At 51.5% G+C, this 20,161-nt stretch overlaps 1 protein-coding gene across 50 annotated transcripts in view; it reads right to left on the reverse strand.

The window, feature by feature from the left end:
- LRRFIP1 (LRR binding FLII interacting protein 1) overlaps positions 1–20,161 on the reverse strand; it is a 137,699-nt gene that overhangs the window by 60,698 nt on the left and 56,840 nt on the right. For 41 of the 50 annotated variants that reach the window (XM_070489317.1, XM_070489316.1, XM_070489313.1 and 38 more), the window contains exon 2: positions 3,737–3,823. In XM_070489317.1, coding sequence (XP_070345418.1) covers positions 3,737–3,823 — 87 coding nt within the window. Of the gene's footprint in view, positions 1–3,736; positions 3,824–17,146; positions 17,427–18,824; positions 19,192–20,161 lie in introns of those variants that run through there. The other 9 variants (XM_070489328.1, XM_070489311.1, XM_070489308.1 and 6 more) reach the window with 5 other exon arrangements.

Raw genomic sequence — 20,161 nt, forward strand, 5'->3', positions numbered from 1 at the left:
AACGTGAAACATACTGTTAGAATGAAGAATTTCAAAATTCTAACGCCATCTACTAACCAGACGGCACTTGGGTGTATGACTGAGAGAGGCAACTGTGGCATTTTTAATCAGATTTCCCAGGTTTTAATTGGATTTTCTCTGCAGATCCTGAGCTCCTTGGCAGGCCCTGACCACCTGAGGTCAGGCCGTGCCACACAAGAGCTGGGCTCTGCCAGCGCACAGGCCCGGGTTCAAATCTCAGCTCTACCACCCAGCTGCCTCTCGACCAGATGGGTTCTCTAACTCCTCGGGGCCCCCCTGTCCTGTATGTCCAGGGGGGGCTTCCAGGACCTCAAAGGGCCACTGTGAGGGGCGGTTGGGACCCTCCACACATCTTACTACCCGCTGCCGCGACACCCACCCCCATTTTACAATACCAAAACTAAACGGCCAAACTTAAAGTTTCCCATCTTTGGGTACCAAATGCATTTTTGCTGCCTGAAATATTGCAAGTGAAATGCAGTTCAGCAACAGATTACTCTTGGGCTGTAGAATGAAAATGGAACAGAAGAGGACTTCCTTTGACTCAAAGGGAGAAGGGCATGCTTTCCTTTTAAAGGAGATCATTCAAATAGATGGTTTCTTGGCTTAATTCTTCCTAGCGTTTCTTTTCTTTTCTTTTCTTTTGAGGAAGATTAGCCCTGAGCTAACTATTGCCAATCCTCTTCTTTTTGCTGAGGAAGACTGGCCTTGAGCTAACATCCATGCCCATCTTCCTCTACTTTATACGTGGGATGCCTACCACAGCATGGCTTTTTGCCAAGCACTGCCATGTCCGCACCCGGGATCTGAACTGGCCAAACCCGGGCCACGGAAGTGGAACGTGGGAACTTAACCACTGCACCACCAGGCGGCCCCTTAGCTTTTATTTTCTAAATCAAGAACTTTTGCAAAGAACTTTGTGGGTGCTAAGCTGCTTATATTATCATCTAAATATTTAAATCAATTCTATCCATAATTAAGGATAGAACATATTTTATCTAAATGTATACTTTGGAAGATAGAAAAGCTTGTACAGACTATATAACTCATTTTCAACTTGATTTTGTAGAAATTTTACATTTGTATTTGTGGTGAAAGTGACTTTCTCTTAGACTTGAGAAAAATGATAAAATGATTACTCATACCACCATGAAAATCAAAGGTGGGGCCCCTTAAAGATTCACTGTCATCTTTTTCCTGAGCCTGTTGGTTCAGCTCCCATGGCAGAGCTGAGAGAACAGCCAAAGGCCACCAGAAATTCTTACTAACAGGGGAGGAGGGGGGCGTGGTGTTGACATTCAATCAACTGTGGCAAAACCTGGCAGAGCAGCAAAATATTTGGGAAAATTCTTCTTACAACTCTTTTATGACCTTAATATAAAAAAGCCTGGAGGACTGCTGGAGAACCAGGCAAGCCGATTAGAACCGATGAGCCACTAAGAGGGTGGGCGGCTCCTGGCGCTGGAGAATGAAGCAACCAAGTGCCACAAACTGTGATGCATCCCGAGAAACCATGGCCCACTGCCCACTGCGTGACGACCTTAACATCCCACTGCCACACTGGCTTCTAAAGCAGAGCGGAGGGGGCCAGCGGTGTCCTGCACACAGTGGGCTTGCAAGTATCTACTGAAAGAACAATATTCGAAAGAGACATTGACACCAGGCAGTTTGAAAAAGCAATTTGTCATTTAAAATACCTATTGTTAAAAACCAGTTCAGGCTAAAAGAAGTATTCCATTAGGCGGCCTCCAACCATTACTATTTATACCAGTAACTGAGTGCACAGAAGCTGCTTGGTGTCAGGATGGCTCCTAAAGCATGGGGGACATTGTCTCAGACAGGTATGTGACAAAGTTCTACAAAACAAGATCTATTCCTTTTCTCCACCTCCCACTCTAAGTACTTCTGTCTGGAGACTTTCCTGAATGTGCGTCTTTGAATCATCTTCAATAATCACTCCTGGCCAGGGATGTGGTGAGGTTTATGGCCGGTGTTAATCAGGTTCCCATCCCCATTAGAGCCGAACCTCGCCCGTAACCAACATAATGGGGAGGGAGGCACTTCATGTTAACCCTCAGGCCTTACCCCAAGTTCCAGTTCAATTGTACAGTGCAAATAATTAAAATGAAAATTCAGGAGTCTATTTCCAATTTTAAATCAATAAATCCAATTCTAGGGGGGGAAGGCACTGAGAAAATGCTAAATCCGTGCTTCTCTGAGTAAATTAGGAGGAAAAAAGCATAGAAAATTACTGAATTAAAAGGACTAAATTAATTCTAGAGGCAAATACCATAAAAACGAAACTTACTTACAACTGTATTTGTATTTCCAACAATGAGGGAGAGGTGGTGAGGGACTTCCAAATATTTGTTTAGTCTCTATTTACATGTAAACACACGACAAGTGACACCTAAAATATGGTGGGAGCGTGGCAGCTGCTCATGTGCTCGAGCCACTTCCCAAAGACTGCTGGAGCACGGTGTGGCCTTTCTCTCAGGAACCACGTCCCCTCCTGTCCCCATCACCGTCATCAGGACTGCGGTATGACTTTCCTAACCAACGTCCTGGGTTTGAGTTTCTAGTAATCTCCAACCCATTCTTCAAACCATGCCAAAAAGTGTCCTCCCCCAGTTCAAATCTGGCCATGCCCCTCCCCCTCTCAGACATTTCCATGCCAAGTGACAAACTCTGCAGGCAGGAAATGACAATGAGTGTCTCCGGCTGGTGGCCAGGGGCCACCCCCTACAGGGAATGCAGTGGAATCTGCAATGGTTTTAAGAGAAATTGGAAACCTAGAGTTTTAGCTGAAATCTCACAAGTTTTAAAACACTGGCTCGACTTTTAAAACGTGGCCATGTGACCCAAACAAGACCCTGGGTACGAAAATCAGCCCTGGGGTGGGGGATGCAGCTGGCTACATCTCTGCAACACACTAAATTCAGATCTTCTGAACGAGAACAGCCCTTCGGTGGGGCCTGGTGCGGACGCTCCCTCAGGGCACGGCCCACAGGAGAACAGAGAATCGAGACCCACTGCATTTGCCGTGTAGACTTCAAGGTCATGGAAAAGCTCACAGCTCTAACAGCAAGTTCAGGAGCCCTCATGCTGTCCACGTGACTTCTGGCTCCAGCTCAAGACGATGAAAATAAGTAGTAAACAGCATTAACAGGTGTGTAAACACAGCACTATCCATTTTCCCAGGGGGGCAATCTCTTCTCTGGCTATTTCACCCGCGGCGTGTATTCTGGTCTCTGTGTCACATTCAGACTTTAGGCATCATGAAAGCTGTTAAAAACCATAAAGCTGCAGGGGAAATATTTTTAAACAAAATAATCTGGTTAGTTTTAGAGCATCATAACCTGTTCTTCTGTCATGTTTTAATTCAGAGGATCAGGATTCTCGCTCGACAGTTAGACCTCGAAGTTGAGCCAGCACATCTCGGCTCCTTTGAGCCAGAAAGCTGGGCTGGGAAGATGTGTGCAGCGAGCGGCTGTGTGCAGGGGGCTCACCTCGGGACCCCACAGGTGGAGTCTGGAACAGGCACGCCTGATATGCGTGCTATGCGCACTCCCTGGCCTGACCTTGAACAAGAGTCCCGGGCATGAGTGTGTTCCGGTGCCGAGCAACGTCAAGTGGACAGGTGCCCTGCATGTGCACACTCCACCTAAAATAAAACCATCTGTGAAAAGGACCGACGGGGAAGTCTGAGCGTTACCTCCTTCTGCTGCCGCTCCAGCTCCTTCATTCGGATCTCTCGAGCCTCGGCCCGGGCCGCACGCTTCGCCGCCAGCCTGGCCTCCGCCTGAAACAGACCCGGAAATTTTATTAGGAGGCAGACCAGCAGCTCCTGTCAAGGACACAGTCAACAGCAATGCTGTTGCAAGACAATCCTGTTCAGAATTTAATAAAGACACAGCAAGGCATCACAGACTCATAAGAGTTAAAAGGGTCATCAGGAATGACACTGGGAATAGTTAGAGTAATAATGATTGCTCCTGTTTATCAGTCGCCTACTAAATGCCAAGTGCGCACTATTCTACAGGTTTTTAATATATTATGCCATGTACTCCTTGCAACAGCCCTATTAGGGTGATACTGTTACCATCTCCAGTTTATAGATAAGGGAGCTAAGACACAGAGAGGGTAAGTAACTTGCCCAAGGTCACACAGCCAGTCAGTGGCAGGGCTGGGCAATCTGCCTTCCTCTGGAGCTACAACAGACTAATGCATGGAGCAAAAGCATTAGAGCTGGACATGACTGCAGGTCAATGGTTCAAACGCTCCCTTTACAGAGCAGGAAGTGGAGGCCCCTAGAGGCTGCCAGATCTGTCTGAGGGCACGGGGCTGGGGTCTGACCCTGCTTTCCAGAATTCCTGTCCAGTCACGTCTCACTACACCCTGCTGCCTCAGCTTCCCCTCCAACAGTGTGGGGAAGCCCATCTTTTCTCAAGACATGGTGGAACGGTGCCAGCTGTTAGAAGAGTTACATTAAAAAAAAACTGGGGACCAGCCCCATGGTGTAATGGTTGTTTGCATGCTCTGCTTCAGCGGCCTGGGGTTCGTGGGTTCAGATCCTGGGTGTGGACCTGCACACTGCTCATCAAGCCATGCTGTGGTGGCGTCCCAGGTACAAAATAGAGGAAGATTGGCAGAGATGTTAGCTCAGTCACAATCTTCCTCACCAAACAACAACAACAAATTTGCCTCCATTTCACCATCTGACAACCTGTAGCTGCTTAGCTATATTCTACTTCAGAACATTTAAAAAGCCTGATCAGGGCCAACCAATGCCGTCCAACCTGGCACTTGAACACTGATCCACATTTTACAAACCTCAGATTTTCACTGTTTCAGGTAGACCACAGCACAGGGAGGTCAATGGTGCAGTGTACCCAGACTCAGGTCTTCTGGGTCCAACAAATCCCACCTTCTTTCCGCTTAATGTTTTGGGGGAATATACTTGTAATTCTTCCAACAACAGTTCTGTAGACACGGTTTTCAGACTGCTCCCTAATCATCTTAAAACAGAGCCATCGGAGATGGCCAGACTGCTTGTGGAGTGGTCGTAGGGCCAGTAGTGAGGTGGCCAAGTGTCCCGTCGTCCAGCTTCTCCCCAAGGGTGGGCACCCTGCCCCGTAGCCTCAGGTCTAGACGGTGGGTCCTGGCATCAAGGACGTCCACCTCCCCCCTCATGACTGTATTGCACTGAATTACAAAATCATCATCTTTCTCAATTCTAATCTAAGTTGAAAAGCGACCAGAGCTGCTCTGTCAGAGGTTGGCTGGCTGGTGTCCTCACGAGGAATTTATTCTATAACTTGGCTGGTTCACGTGGTTCCTTCATCCACCCAAGCCCAGGTCTCTCAGATCAAGGGTATCAAAAATCACAAGTGAATCAGGACTTTGAGACCTCGTTACCACTTTCAACATTCTAAACCATGTTACACTGTGAAGGGCCCCTCAGGGTCTATAAAAAGATCTGGCAGAGCTGGAGGGGAGGGCGGGAGGGGCTGGGAGAAGGTTCATTAAACTGACACCCGCCCACACTGAGTTCCTACAGCCCCGACGGGCCAGCAAGAGGACGGCGTTCCCAGCGAGCGAGCGCAGCCTGACTCCAGGCCCTTCCTGGGGGCGGCATGGGCTCCATGCCTGCTGGCCTCATGTCCAAGATCAGGCAGCTGAAACCCATCAGCCTGGAGGGGGGGACAGGAAGAGGGGTTGGGAAAAGAGAAGGGAGGGCGCAGAGGAGGAAGAAGGGGAGGAGAGGAGGAGAACGTAAGGAGGAGGAAAAGGGTTGGAAGAAGGAAGGGGCTTCGAGAGGGGCAGACGGGGGAAGAGTGTGGCAGGAGGAATTCTAGGGTGGTCCCCAAGGTCCCACCCCTGGTGTACATGATTCCCATAATCCCTTCCCCTGGAGTATGGGCAGAACTGTGAGTGGAATGGATGTCACTCCCATGCTTGGGTTACATTATAGGGCAAAGAGAAATGCACAAATAATTAAGGTCACTCATCAGTTGACTTAGAATTAATCAAAAGATAGATTATTCTGGGTGGGCCTGACCTAATCAGGCGAGCCCTGTAAAAGAGAGTCTAGAAGTCCGAGAGACTCCCGCTGGCCTTGAAAAAGCAAGCAGCCACATGTGAGAGGGCCTGTGATGGGCCACAGGACAAGGAACGTGGGCAGCCTCTAAGAGCTGAGGCCTGGCTGATGGCCCACAGGAAAATGGGACCGCAGTCCTCCAACAGCAAGGAGCTGAATTCTGCCCATAACTGTGTGACCTTGGAAGAGGACCTTGAGCTCTGGAAAGCACAAAGCTGGGCTGACACCTTGACTGCAGCCTCGTGAGACCCTGAGCAGAGGACCCACCTAGGCTGTGGCCTGACTCTGAGCCACAGAAACTAAGATGACAGATGGATGCTGTTTGAAGCTGCTAAGTTTGTGGATACTTGTTATGCAGCAACAGATAATTAAGATATAAGGAGGTGAGGTCTGAGGGCTTCCTGCTCTCACAGTGTGAATGTCTCTGTGACCAGAGGGGAGTCACCCCCTGCCCAGCCTGCCCATCAAGCCCCCACCCTACTGTGGTCCAGCTCTGCTTGGGATTGGAGCAAAGATCCTGGAAGAGACCACCTATGTGAGCGGGTAGTCCTTGCCACCTGGGAGGGCCTCCCCACCAGATGGGCAGGCCTCCAAAATAATGTCCCATCAGACCCCCTACTCTTGGGGGCCTCCCTCCCCCCAGGAAAGTGCTCCTGTCACAGCCCACCCTCCCCTCTGCTCCTCTCATCCAGCGCAGCACGTCTGTCCTGTCCTTGAGGACAATGGCACCAACAGACTAAAAACCAATCAGCCCCGATTTGAGGGACCTGGGCTTGGGTTGATAAACGAACCACACAATCGAACCAAGTTATGGAATAAATTCCTTACGAGGAGACCAGCCAGCCAACCTCGAAGACAGATCAACTGTGGACAATCTCCACCTTAGATTAGAATTTAGGAAGGAGATAAATTTGCAATTCAATGCAATTCCAAATATGGACAATGGCCACCTCTGAGGCACCTACATGGCTTAGGATGCTCTGGTGACTGACACGAGGAAAGCAAGATGCTCCTGAAACAGGAAGTGATCCCCATCAGGCCTGCTTCTGGGAATCTGGCTAACTGAGCACCAACGGATGTCTGGGCAACGTTAAATTGGTACAGAACCTGCGCACAGCCAACTCTGTGGGCACAAAATACTATCAGCAGATGCCTGACAACACAATTCATCCTCAAACCCTGACACTTGCCAAGAACACACAACACAGAGCATAACAGATACCCATCACTCAAATGCCCACCATGGAGTCACCAGAGAAAACACCAGAGAGGTCAAGTCATCAAATGAACAAAAATTACAAAACAGCTACGGTCGCCGTGGTGATAGACAAACATGAGTTCATCTCCCCCCAGCATCACGCGGGAGGCCCAGCCCCGCCCGCCCATTCCTGTCTAGGCGGTGGTCCCAGGGGTCTGGCGCCTCAGGCCGGTCTTCTGTGCAGCAGGACAAATCCATCACGACGGACACTTCTGTAAAATAGAAACTCCCGTGCTTGGGGTTGGAGCCACATCAGAGAGTTGGAGAATTTCCAGTCGCTGACTTTTGCTCTCTGAATTTCGCTGTAGGGCACTGCAGCTTACTGGGCATCACAAGCCCAGGCCACCAGCCTGGGGCCACACTAGACAGCCGGGGAAGGACTTTCAAGGTGTGGTTTGGGTCCCCAGTCCCAGGGGCTGCAGACAGAGCAATCGGTGACCGTGGACCAGTGACCAATGCTACAGAGGGGTGAGTAAAATGTGCTGGGGGCTGCTCAGAGGAGGAGTTAACCCGATCCGGATGTCAAGGGGCTTCCCGGAGGACAGGCGCCTTAAGTCAAACCCTCAAGAGCCACGAGGAGAGAACTGGGGCAGGGTGTGTGGCGGCAAGGGGCATGTGACCCAGCGGCGAAGTCCCCAGGCCTGGGGAGCAGGCCCGAGCTCTCAGCCCTGTGTCTGGAACCTTCTCTCGAAGGAAGGCAGCACCACTGAAGGGTTTGAAGAAGGAACACGGTGGGGGCTGACTTCGCTTTAGAAATGCCACCTGGCTGAAATGTGGGAGCAGGTGTAGGGGTGGGGAGGGTGGTATGAAACCCAGGAAGTGAGCAGAGGCTGCTTCTGGGCAAGCGAGCGTACGAACATGAACGGGAGGCGCTGGCAGAACTGAACACAAAGGATGAAGCAGAGCAGTGAGGCCAGAGGACTACAGGGAGCTCAGGAGCCCAAGGTCCCAGAGGCCCAGGTGGTCCCAGAAGCCAGAGAACTTGGCGAAGAACCCCTCCCACCTGGTCACCACCCAGGTGCTCGTGAACGCAGGATGGTACCCAAAATTGAACACACCCACGAGTGCTGCTTATGGACGCCTGTCTACCCCCAAGGCCTGGGTGGGCTTCAGAGTTGGGGCATGCCTCCCCATTAATCCTCTCAAGCTCCCAATCTCAAGGTCAAATAGAAGGGATGGAGAGAAGTAAACGGATTTATGGAATTTAGGATACAAAGAATACACTGCACAGGGCTTGAAAAAGAGGTTTAGAAAACAAGACTGTGCACCCCTCTGTCAGTTCATCATCCTTGGCTCCGGTTGGAGGTCGTTGGATCCTTCGTTAATTGACTCAGCACCAAGCTTGTCAACTGGGATCTCGGGCACTGGGTTCGCACCGCAGCGGCTCTGATCCCTACGGCTTGTTGGCGCGGCCTCACCAGGTCCCGGGCAGCTCCCTCCCCTTCCCTCAGGAGCCAGCAGGGAAAGGCAAGGGCAAACCCTCAGCCTAGCTCAGCTCATCCCCTCAACGGGTTCCAGAACGGGCAGAGCTCTGGACCTGAATTCTTCCTCCTCTGTCCAATACCATCTTTGCTGAGATCCATACTAAAATACTGAAGGATGAAATGACGTGATCTCGCTTAGATTTGCCTGAAAATAACCTGGATCAAGGAGCCGGTGGGGTCTAAGAGGATGTCAGCTGATAGCTGTTGGGGCCACTGGTGGGACGTGGGGCTCTCACGGTGTGCCCCCTACCCCCCCAGCAGCATCACCTGGGACCTGTTCGAGATGCAGAGTCTCAGGCCCCACCCAGAACCACTGAGTGAGAAACTTTGGGGTGGACCGGGCCATCTGGGCTTCAACACGCCCGCTAGGGGTGCTGGTGCTCACGCAAGTGGGGGGACCTCTGCTTTCTGTTATCCCATCCATGTTTGGGTTGTTTGACATTTTTCATAATAAATAGCAAAAATTTTTAAAGGAAGGAAGGAAGAGGTGGGGGTGGGGAGACAGAGCCAGAGAGACAGACAGAGAGAGACAGAGAGGGAGGAAGGAAATGAGGGGGGCCCAAACCCATGCTCACTGCTGCCAGAAGATGGCTGTGGTTCTGCTGCTAAAACCCGCCGCAGGGCTGCCCTCCAGCCCATCCAGGGCCCTCCCTGTACCCCTGCTGCCACCCCTGGTTCCCAGTGCCGCCCTCTGGGTCAGGGAGGAGGGGAGGAAGGCGCTGACCTAGCCAGGCCTCTCTGAGGAGATCCAGGCTCCCTGGCTTTTCTCAGGAACGCCCAGAATGCTGGTGGGGAATGCCAGAGTTCCAGCTCCCCTGACAGGGGACACAGCCTCACCCTCCCCCACAAGGACCCCACCGTCCTGGCCTGAAATCCCAGGGAGGTGTACAGACGTGGGGTTTTAAAGCAAGGCACCCTTCGACGGTGGAGAAGGTTGGGAAGAGAAGACTCCATTTATGACTAAGTTGGTTCACAATAATTCTAAAAAGCTGAACCCCAGACTCCAAAGTCCCACTTGTACATTTTATTTTACCCTAGATCAACATGACAGCACTCTGATACTGAGCTGATACATATGGAGATGAGAGATACTAAAAGTACACTAAGAAGCACAAGTCTGACTCCCGGGGCCTCCTAAACAAATGATTAAAAACAGCCAGGGACCCCTACAGTGTTGCAGAGGCCAGGGGACAGAGGGCCACAGCCAGGGGCCTGGCCACAGGGCACACAGGCTGGCTGGGGCGACAGACAGCCAAAGTGATGCTTCTCCCACTGAAAGGTCCTCTTTGACGGCACAGACCCGGCCAGGCTGGAGAGCTGTGTGCAGAAGTCGGGGGCAACAGCAGGAGTGACTTCAGTGACAGGTCTCTGCCTGTGCCAAGAGCTTCGTGAGCTCTGGTTTTAGATGGGACCACAGAGCAGAGGCAGTTCCACCAGAGCAGGACACAAGAGCAGCGGGATCAACAGTCAGATACGGCCCCGTTCTACCACGGACCTGCACAGGCCTCCTGCTCGGAGCACCAGAAATTCCAGGCTGTAGCCAGACAGACATGCAAAGATAAGGGCTGGAACTGAGGGACAGCCAACTTGGGCTGATGGTTGAGGCCAGGCAGAGCTAGAAAGAGAATTCATTCACTGGGACAGAAGGAGAAAGCCCTTGGTGGAGGCTCACAGAGCTGAGAGCCCTCGGGGCATGCTCTGCCCTGGCTCCATCGTTACCTGACGTCCTGCCTATGTCCTGCCTACCTGCCTACGTCCTGCCTAGGGTTGGGGGTTTTGTGAGCAGCAGGAGACACTGCCGGAGGGTGGGGCAGCCACACACCATCCCCAGTACCCTGCACCCCAATTCCAGTGATGTCCAGGGGCTGGAAGAGCAATAATTCTATCTGTTTAACTACTTGAGGTTCCCAGGTGATGCTCTTCAAAGAACAGAAACTGACACTGGAGGAACAGAAGTCCTGCCTGCCTGGAAGGGACAGAAGGTGCCACAGGAGGCAGACCGATCGCTTTCTAAAAGCCCCACACTACCTCAGGGAATCCTGGCTGGCTGTCCATTTCCTGGGTTTCGAAGCTTTGCTGCAAAGAGAGGCGTAGAACAAGACAAATTCTTAGTCTGCTTTTAAACTCTGCAGTTACACCCAGGGGGTCCAGAATTCTACATGGAAGCCGGAAGGGGTTTATGAGCCACAACTCCAGGGCGATTCTTAGGAAATGGGACTGAGACCCCTTTGTCAAGTCATTCACCTGGGCTGAGAAAGCCCTGTGGTCTGGAGAAGCACCAGAATGACAGCTCAGGCGGGTGTGGACATTCTAGAAGAGTTGCGTGGGAAGATACTGTCACCACACATTAAGAATGACGTCTGTGTCAAGGGGGAGAGGACTGGGCTGTGGACATGTGTGAGGGACCCCAGTGACTGCCACCTCCCTGTCTGCTCCCATCCATGTAAAGTGGAAATGATGCCACATGGGGCTGTTCAGAGAGACAAGCAATTTGTCGGCTGTGCAGCATTCCACAAACAGGAGGAAGTTTTAGCATGAATTACACGCCTTCATTTTGGCCTCCAGGTGTTAGAATCAAGCAGAATTGAAAAACTGGTAGCATTTGTTTTTCAGGACACGTGATATGTTTTAACTATAGTTTATAACTTTTGGGGAAAAGCTTAGGCACATATTTAAAGTTCGCTCATGTGAATGTAATAGGAATACTAGGCAGCTGAAGCCTGAAGAGGTGACAAAGAACCAGTTTTGTTTAGAAACAAGCAGGGGCCTCTGTCCTGCCTGATAAGTCCCCGAATGATGAAGGAATGCAGCTCCTGACGGGGCAGGCTTGGAATCTCGGATTCACTGGAGGACACACACACAGGCCCGTATGAAAGGGCCTTATGATGCACTGCACGTTTCCAGTCTGGAGTAGACGGTGGTCGGTGCAGAGAACTACGAGGCCGTGACACAGCGTCTCCTTCCCATCTTGCTTTTGCTACAGGAAGTGGCAACGGCCACCAACTTTTGTTTTCTATGTAAACCTCCAACCCCTCATATGCAGTACATTCTAAAAATAGTTTGCTATTCAAAGCAACCAAGTGGAATGAGCGAGGCATTCTCCTGCAGCGGCACGAACAGGCCCACGCCACCTCTGCACCCTGCATCCGGAGCCCCCGGGTCCCTCGGCTGCCACATGCATTTTAGTCCAGTCTCAAAAGAAATGCTCATCTTCCCAAAAACCTTGCTTGTGCAATTACAGTAAGTTCCTCCAACAAGCGGCCTACTCTTTGTGGCCACGCCTGTAATTATGAATGCCATGGAGGGGAAGATGCCTTGGAGTGACAGTTGTCAATGGGGGGAGTGCCAATTCTCTAGAGAGCATTTTGGAAATGCTGGCAGGGGGGTTGGGATGTCACAGTGATGGCAGTGGGGACTAACGGCCTTTAGGAGGCTGCGCGTGGCATGCCAACCACCCTGCATTCAGACAGTCCTGCATAATGAAGAACTTTCCCATTGACTTTTCAGGCAGATAGAAAAACCACTTGATAACTTTCAGATCTATAAACTTATAAACAAACTCAAAATACGTTTTGCGCAGTTTTAACGTACACTCAATATGCCAGGAATGCAAACGGCATGGAAATTGAGGGAAAATTATACTTGGGTTTGTTCAAAACTTTCCCAAAAGTTAGTGACCATTTTAAATGTCACATCACTGATAGCAACATAATGAGTGATGTCTGGGTCCCAGGACAACACCGCTGCATCAGCCTATGTCTGCAGCTGTCATGCTGGGCCCAGGTCTGCCCACGCATCTGACCTCTGTATCTGTCTTCTGCAACACTGAGACTTGGGCATTTCTAGACCGAAACTGATATTCTGTTACTGCAACTTACCTTCATTTTATTTCCTTCTAATGGTACAGTTAAAACATTATATTGACTTGAAATTACGTGTGCTGGTAGATTTTACCACCCATGAATTTCATCTCAGGTTAGTAACGAGGATGGAGGATGTTAAACTCTTGTTATAAAAAAGGGGCGTTGGGTCTGAAGGGCCTTGAACCAAAGCTTTAAAACTTCGGAGTGGAACAGGTGGGTTGAACCTCCCCACGGCACAGCCACAGACTCAGGGCACAGGTCTGGAGGGGGCGGGGGGCAAGTGCTTAAGCCACAAAATAAACAAGACGCACCTTATCATTTTACTTGAAGATTTGGAGGACACAAAAGTAAACACTAAAGTCTAGCTGGTATTTAAAACATCAAGTTTCCATCAAAATCAACTCTGATGAGTTATGGAGTAGACTGTAAAATTACTGTGGAATTTTAGGATAAAACGACAGCCTTCAAAGAAGCCTGTACCTTGCAAAGATGCTCGTGGCTGGACCCGTGGGCCCCGAGGAGCTGGCCCCCTATCTTCTCCTCTTGGGGGACCTAAAAGAATAGCCCAAGAGGCAATGGGTACCAACTCTGCCTAGACTGTCCACAGAGCTCTCTTTCCCCGTTTTACTACTGGAAATCTCCTGACTTTGCTTTTCAGAACGATAAACCTCTTAAAAGTGCCCCACATACCAATACTAATAATAAACATATCAATCAGGAAGCAAATTACTCATGTTACTTTATGGAGAGCAATGACTAACAACCTTTACCTATTCAAACTGCACACCACAAACTTCGGCTTAGCAACCACACACACTGAAGCTCATAAATAAAGATGCTGCACAGTATCCTCTATGCAAATACATTTCTCCTCTGGCTGTTAACCCATTTCTAATTTCTGTCTGAGACGAGTGAATGTTCCCACTGCCTTCAAGAGCCCCAATGTGGTGGAATTACAAAGAAGAGCATGATGGCCACAAATAAGCATGTGTGTGACTACAGGTGAGAACGGCTGGCCTCACCTGTGCAGCTCTTCAGGTGACAGGTCCCTCCAGCCAACGCATCTGGGCTCCACTCCCTTCACCTTACCAGCTCCATGCAGGGTCTTCCCTGAAAACCCCACACCCTTAAGATGTCACAAAATGCTGAAATTGTTCCTTCTCAGAATAAGGCAGGACACTCCAGCTGCACCAGGGCATCCCTGTATTAGGCAGCACACAACTAGTGACACCTTTTCCTATATTCCTCCTAGAACCAGCTAGGCAGGAAACTGAAGCCAGCACTTCTATCCTCAGCGAGCTTGTCTGTTTGGATGGGGTGGGGCAGGAGCTATACAAAACAGAAAAGGACGTGCATCCCAGTAGATCCTGGTGCACGCTGACACACGAAACAGATAAAAAGTTCACATGGTACAAAACCCAGAAAAACAGAAACGGCTGCAGCTCTTTCATTTCTACTATTCTCTTCCTTATTTAGAAAAATAAAGTCCAGTGAATGTTCTTTGGTCTGAAAACTACCAGAAATAGAAAGGAAATGTTCAAGAAAATGAAGACTTCTCAGTATGTATTTGGGGAGCAAGGACTTGTGTCCTAAGAGGCTGCCTTAGGAACAAGAAATCCTTTAGCCCTGATCCTGGGGTTGTGAGGCCCGGGCTGCGAAGAGAAGCTGGCAGCAGGTGACTGTCCGCCAGACTCTGTCGGAAGCAATGTGCACAGTGGTGACAGTCAGCAGCACCAGCTCCGAGGCCGTTGGCCTGGGTCTGAACTGGCCCCGGTGCCTGTGGGCTGTGTGGACTTGGGAAAGTCCCCTGGCCTTTCTGAGCCTCAGCTTCCTCTTCATCTGTAAGGCAGAGATTACCAAACTACCTCTTGGGGTTATGACAAGCGTTAGGGAAAGACTTCTGCAGAAAACGCAGGGCTGACAGCAGGCGCTGGAAATGTTACCTGCTGTTACTACTCACACAGCATCTTCTCTAACAGCTGCAGACCCAGCAGTGTGGATTCAGCACAGATTAAGTCTAAAAGCCCCAAGGGAAGGCAAGTGCGCTGAGGCACCAATGAGGAGAAAGTGCACTGGGGCAATTTCAGAGGAGAGAGGTGGAGGCTGGGGTGACAGCCCACACCCGAAGCCCACGCACGCCTTATTTCTCTTCTGCAGGGAAAATCACACACCCACCTGCCACAGATAAAAGGGGCTGAGGATCCAACAATGTTGGTTTGATAAGCTCCATCACACAAACATATAGATGAAACGTTTTGGTTAAAATTTAAAGTAAACCCTCACTATAGTTTAAATTACTTAAATTGTTACTTTTCTACTACAAAGTAGTTGCACTTCAGAGTCAAGGCAAAACTACTTACCAATGGGCTTTAAAGTTGTCAAGTTACAGTGAAGGAGAAAACCTCTTGGAACTCTGGCCCTCCCTCAAATGAATGAATGAGTCTCAGAATACACAGTTGTGTTGTTGGGGGTGTGTGTGTGTGTGTGTGTGTGTGTGTGTGTGTGTGTGTGTGTGTGTGTGTGTGTGGTTTGTTTTGGAGTCTGGCTGGGGGGAGGGGATTTCAGCAGCGGTCTGCAATCAAACAGATGGCAACTTTGAATTATTAAATCTTGGATGTAGTCAACATTACGCTTTGTTTAACTTCGGAGAAAGAAGTTAATTGACTTAATTTTATCTAGATAGTCTGAATAACGAAAGTTCTAGGCAACCCATCCCATGAAAATAAGCTTCTTTATTTAAAAACAAACAAACAAACTAGAATTTGGGTGGCCCAGAGTAAAAACAGGAAGGTCATAAAAATTCCTCTTCTCCCTCCCCCATGTCTAACATACAGTGAAATGTAACAGGCTTATGTCAATAGCAGGTTAGTAATTCGAACCTCATGGCCTCTGGGGCTCCAAGATCAAGACTCTTAAATTTGAACAGATATTTTGGAAACACTGGCATATGAGTAACTAGTCATAAACAATTCCTTCGCTGAGTCACACAGTCCGATTTTTCCGGGATAAGAAATGCCTCCTGAACATTGCCTTTTGAGGAGCAAACACATTATACCAATACCTCGCCTCCTAATTCTGCAGAAACTAGATAAGAACCTCATCTGAATCAGGTGATACTCCAATCGACTTTGCCTGAAAACAGTTTTACAACTATAAATAACATGATTTCCTGTGCTCACTGTAATGGCAGTTAGACAGCAGGGTTTTAAAAAAAATTTGTAAGGACGCTTCCGCTATGCGATATTAGTTCAGGCTAAACAGAAACTAACTCGCAAAGAAAAAGGGAAATTTGGTCTCCATCTTTGCCCTAGTGGGAACTTTTAATACAATGAAAAAGACCTAATTTACTGTTTTTATATCTTAACTACCCGGGGAAATGATCCATTGAAAACAAACCATATGATTCCAGTGCTCAGCATCTCAGACTGAGGCCAGAAGGAACAGCCACTTTAGACGGACTGCTCCCACCACACTGTCAACGCTCCTGCTTGCCAAGACCTGGGGACCTTGGCACGGGTCCCGACAATGAGGTGGGTGTCCACATTCTACCCTGACAGCCTCTCTCAGGATGGGACTGGTCGTTTGTAAGTGCTGATCAGTATGTGGAAACGGACTAGAGGTGACACAACCCGTCACAAACATGGGGAAGTTACAAAAGTTAAAGAAACATGTGGTTTCTGCACTGTTCTCTCATATGGCTCCAGGGCGGGTGCTGACCCTGTGTAAGGTTGTATAAGGAGCCAGGAGTCCTGCTCAGATCGTGCTTTTTCCTTTGCTAGGTGAGGTGGAGCTTGGTGAATCAGCCCCATCCTGCCAAACCCTGTGGCCCCAGCCCTCCTTCTCCCCCGGAGACCCCTGTTCCAAGGACACAGAGCCATTAATGCAGAACACAAACTGGCACAAACCAGTTTGAAATGCCCACCAGTCTCCAGCTAGAACACTGTATGGCTCTGGGTGGCTGCTGGGTGACTGCCTTCTAAGGCACCCCCACCTGTGCCCGCCCTACTGGTCACTCAGCATGTTTCCTTTTCAACGAACCGTTAACCTCATAAAACAGGGACCCAGTTTTACTTCTGTTCCTCATGTCCCACTCTAAAAAAGTTTTTGCTACTATTTACTAAAAAAAAAAAAAACAAAAAACTCCTGCAGGTTCACAGTTTCTTACCAGAAACCCCTGGGACTAAACGTCTTTCAGAGTTCAACATTTTCAGATTTTAGAAGGCTGATAAGATGCAAGCACTATATACCGTGTAACAACCCAGAGTAACAGCTCTTAACCAAGTACATCAACACAGAAATTAACAGAGTACCTTGCAGAGAAATGTTATGACTATTCATGCTAGAAGGGATAAAGACTGAAAACAGCCACCCACCAGCCAGGGCAGGTCTCACTGCCAGATTAATTCTGCAACAAACTTACAAAATAACAGCTTTTCGGAGTTTACTGGATCCTGGAAGTAGGCGTGAGGGATGGTGGGCCTGCAATCTCTGAGCACCTTCTCAATCAGAACGCCTTCCGGACTCTCCTCTCTTCTATTTCCAGCAGCATCTCAACCAGACTCAATCCACCAGTTAAGTTAGGGTTAAGGAGACATTGTGGTCAGGGACTTATTGCGCCGTGTTAATTCTACTCATTCCTCTGATGGTCCGTGCCTCTTTTCCTCACATCCTTGTTCTCCACGGTCACTCTTTTCTTCCTCAAGGACTCCCTGCCCAGCAGTTCCCTCTCCTGAGCTCGAATCCTGCCTGGGATCCACATCACCCTGTTCTTGCCATCTATGGTTACCTAGGCGGCTCCTCGGGAACACCAGCTTCTCTCATTCCCAGCCTCCCTTCTTCCCAGGGCCCTTCCCTCATGCTGATTCAAAGATCTCTCTGTAGGTTCCCTGGGCCCCTAGAAACCAACTAGGTGAAGGGATAGAAACCAGCTCCAAAGGTCTGGCCCACTTTACGTGAGGTCATCAAAGAAGCAAACTAAAATGGACATTAAAAAAACCACCTGACAGCCCTCAGCAACGAGGAACTCTCAAGTGTGCGTTCATCAGAATCTATTTCTATACCCCTCTCTGGTTTACCAAGAAGCTCCCCCAAGGTCAGGGCAGTCTTACTCATCCTGAATCTTCCATAACCATCCAGTAGATGATTAATTCCTAGCTGGTGAAGGCATGATTATGCTGGGTTCACACTTTCATCAGGGTACCTACAGAGACCGCATAAAACGGAAATCCAGGGTTTCTCTCTCTCTGTAGCACTAACTTCCTAACGTGCTTCTTTTCCAAACTACACCCTTTCACTTCTAGATATTTCCACTCACATCAACCACAAGCTGCACGAAAATGGGTTATATTACAAATCTTCTCCACTTCACCCCTGCCCAATTTTAATGCCAAATCACCCCCACATCCGTGGTCCCAATCCTGGTTATTGACCTGAACAACTGCGAAATTCCACGGATGGAGGATCCTGTCCAGACCCGGAGACCCCAGAAGACCAGCCCAAGTGGATTTGGGGACTGGGGTTCTTTAGGGAGCTGGAGAAATCGGGTTCAGCCCCACTGGTCCTAAGGTCCAGGGCAGGATGAGCGCTCCAAACCACCCCAAACACTGCTGGCGCCAGCCTCAAGGCGAGGGCACCCGCTCTGGACACCAGTTCCTAGGTGCTGTATTTTGTAAAGTACCAAACTAGCAGGTCCCAGTGAAACCAGACCACTCGCGGGTCTCAGACCCTGGCTCGATCCACGGCCGACTCACCAGCTGGGCAGAGCCGGACAAAAGACCGTCACTAGAGGCAGAGGGAAGCGACCAGGTTCCTGTTCGTCCTGGGGAGGGGCGTCGTCCAGTGAAAAGTGCCTTCCAGCGCGCAAGAGGGGAGAGCGCACACCAGCAGCGCACGGAACAGAGAGCAGGGCACGCTCCCACCCGCACATCCTCGCGCCGCGACGTTCACTGAAGGGGGTCCCCTGCCAGGCGCCCACCCACACCTCACCAGGCACAGACGACTGTGGCGGTAGATGCCCACTGCCCTTGGCTTTAAAACATCAACAAAAACCAAACTTTCCAGGGAGAACCGAAAGTTTCGCAAATGTGTTTTCCTCTTACCAGTCGCTGAGCTTCTGGGCTCAGGCAGTCTATTTCCTTGTTCTGCGTGGCCGCAGGGTTGGTCATCCTGCCGGCTCCGAGTCCACCTTCTCACACACCAGGAAAGACACTCGGTCAACGCCGGCTCCTCGGATCCGCGGCGGACGACCGCTCAGCGCAGCCGCATCCCCAGAGCCGCGGGGTTACTGTCGGCGGAGCCAGACCCGCGCGGCGGAACGGGAACTCGCCCTTCCCGAGGCAGGGCGCGCCTCCGCGGTTCCCGGGCTCGGGCGCGGCCGCAGGGGCGGGGCGCAGGTGGCCGGGGCCGGCCCGCCAGGGCAGGGGCACCCGGGAGAGAGGAGCCGGGCTGGCCCCGTGCCCCGCCCCCGAGGGTCCCGCCCCGCCCCCCGCTCCCCGCCCGCCCTCCACCCGTAGGGTCCCGCCGCGTCCCCCGCGCGCCCCCCATAGCCCCGCTCCCCGCGCGCGCCCCTCCCCGCCCCCCAGCGGCGCGGTTATCAATCACTACGCACCCCCCTCCGGCCCCCACCGGAAAGGCGGTGGGGAGAAAATACCCCGCCGGCCCCGCCCTGGCCGCCCGCCCGCGGTGGGGGACAACGGCGAGTTGAGAGACCGTGGGAAGAGGGGCTAGAAGGGTAGAGCCCCAGGCGGGCAGGGGTCCGCTGGGGGCGGGGCCTGGGTGGGGGAGGTGCTGCGGAAGAATAGTCGGCCCGGGGGAGGGGCCTCTGAGGGTCTGCGCGGGGGCGGGGTCCTCCGGGGCGGGGCCTGCGCGGTGCTGGGCGGGGCGGACGGCCTGGCCCGGCACCGCCCTCTGCCCCCAGCGCAGTCCGCGCCCTGCTCCCGCGGGCTCCCGCCCGGCGATGTCCTCCAAACTCAGGCCAACTGAGCTCGGGCCGCGGCGACCTCCGCCCGCGCACAGCAGCACCTGCCGGCCACCCCGAGAAGGGGCGGGCTCCCAGGACGACCAGGCTGCGCGGCCCGCGCTGGGGAGAACGAGCATCCGAGGGCCGGGCGCGTCCCCCGCGGGCCTCCCCCTCTGCAAGCCGGGCGCAGCAAAGAACCAGGGTGCCGGCGGTTCGGCGTGGGTCAGGGGTCTCAGAGCCGGGGGGCTGCACCGTCCGGGGGCCGGCCGGGAGGACGTGCGAGGCAGGGGCCGAGCCGAGGTCCCCGCCGGGCGCCGCGTGGGGTCGGCGCGGAGAGTCGTGCTCGCGGAGAGCACACGCCTCCTCCAGCAGCAGGACACGCGGCGCTCTTTCCTTAAAAGTCCCACGGGCAAGGCAAAGAGACGTTTCCTGACCTCGCCAGGCCGGGACGGAAGCGACGGGAAGGAAGCGACGCGC

The sequence above is a fragment of the Equus asinus genome, chromosome 19, assembly GCF_041296235.1.
Source record: "Equus asinus isolate D_3611 breed Donkey chromosome 19, EquAss-T2T_v2, whole genome shotgun sequence".
Lineage (NCBI taxonomy): Eukaryota > Metazoa > Chordata > Mammalia > Perissodactyla > Equidae > Equus > Equus asinus.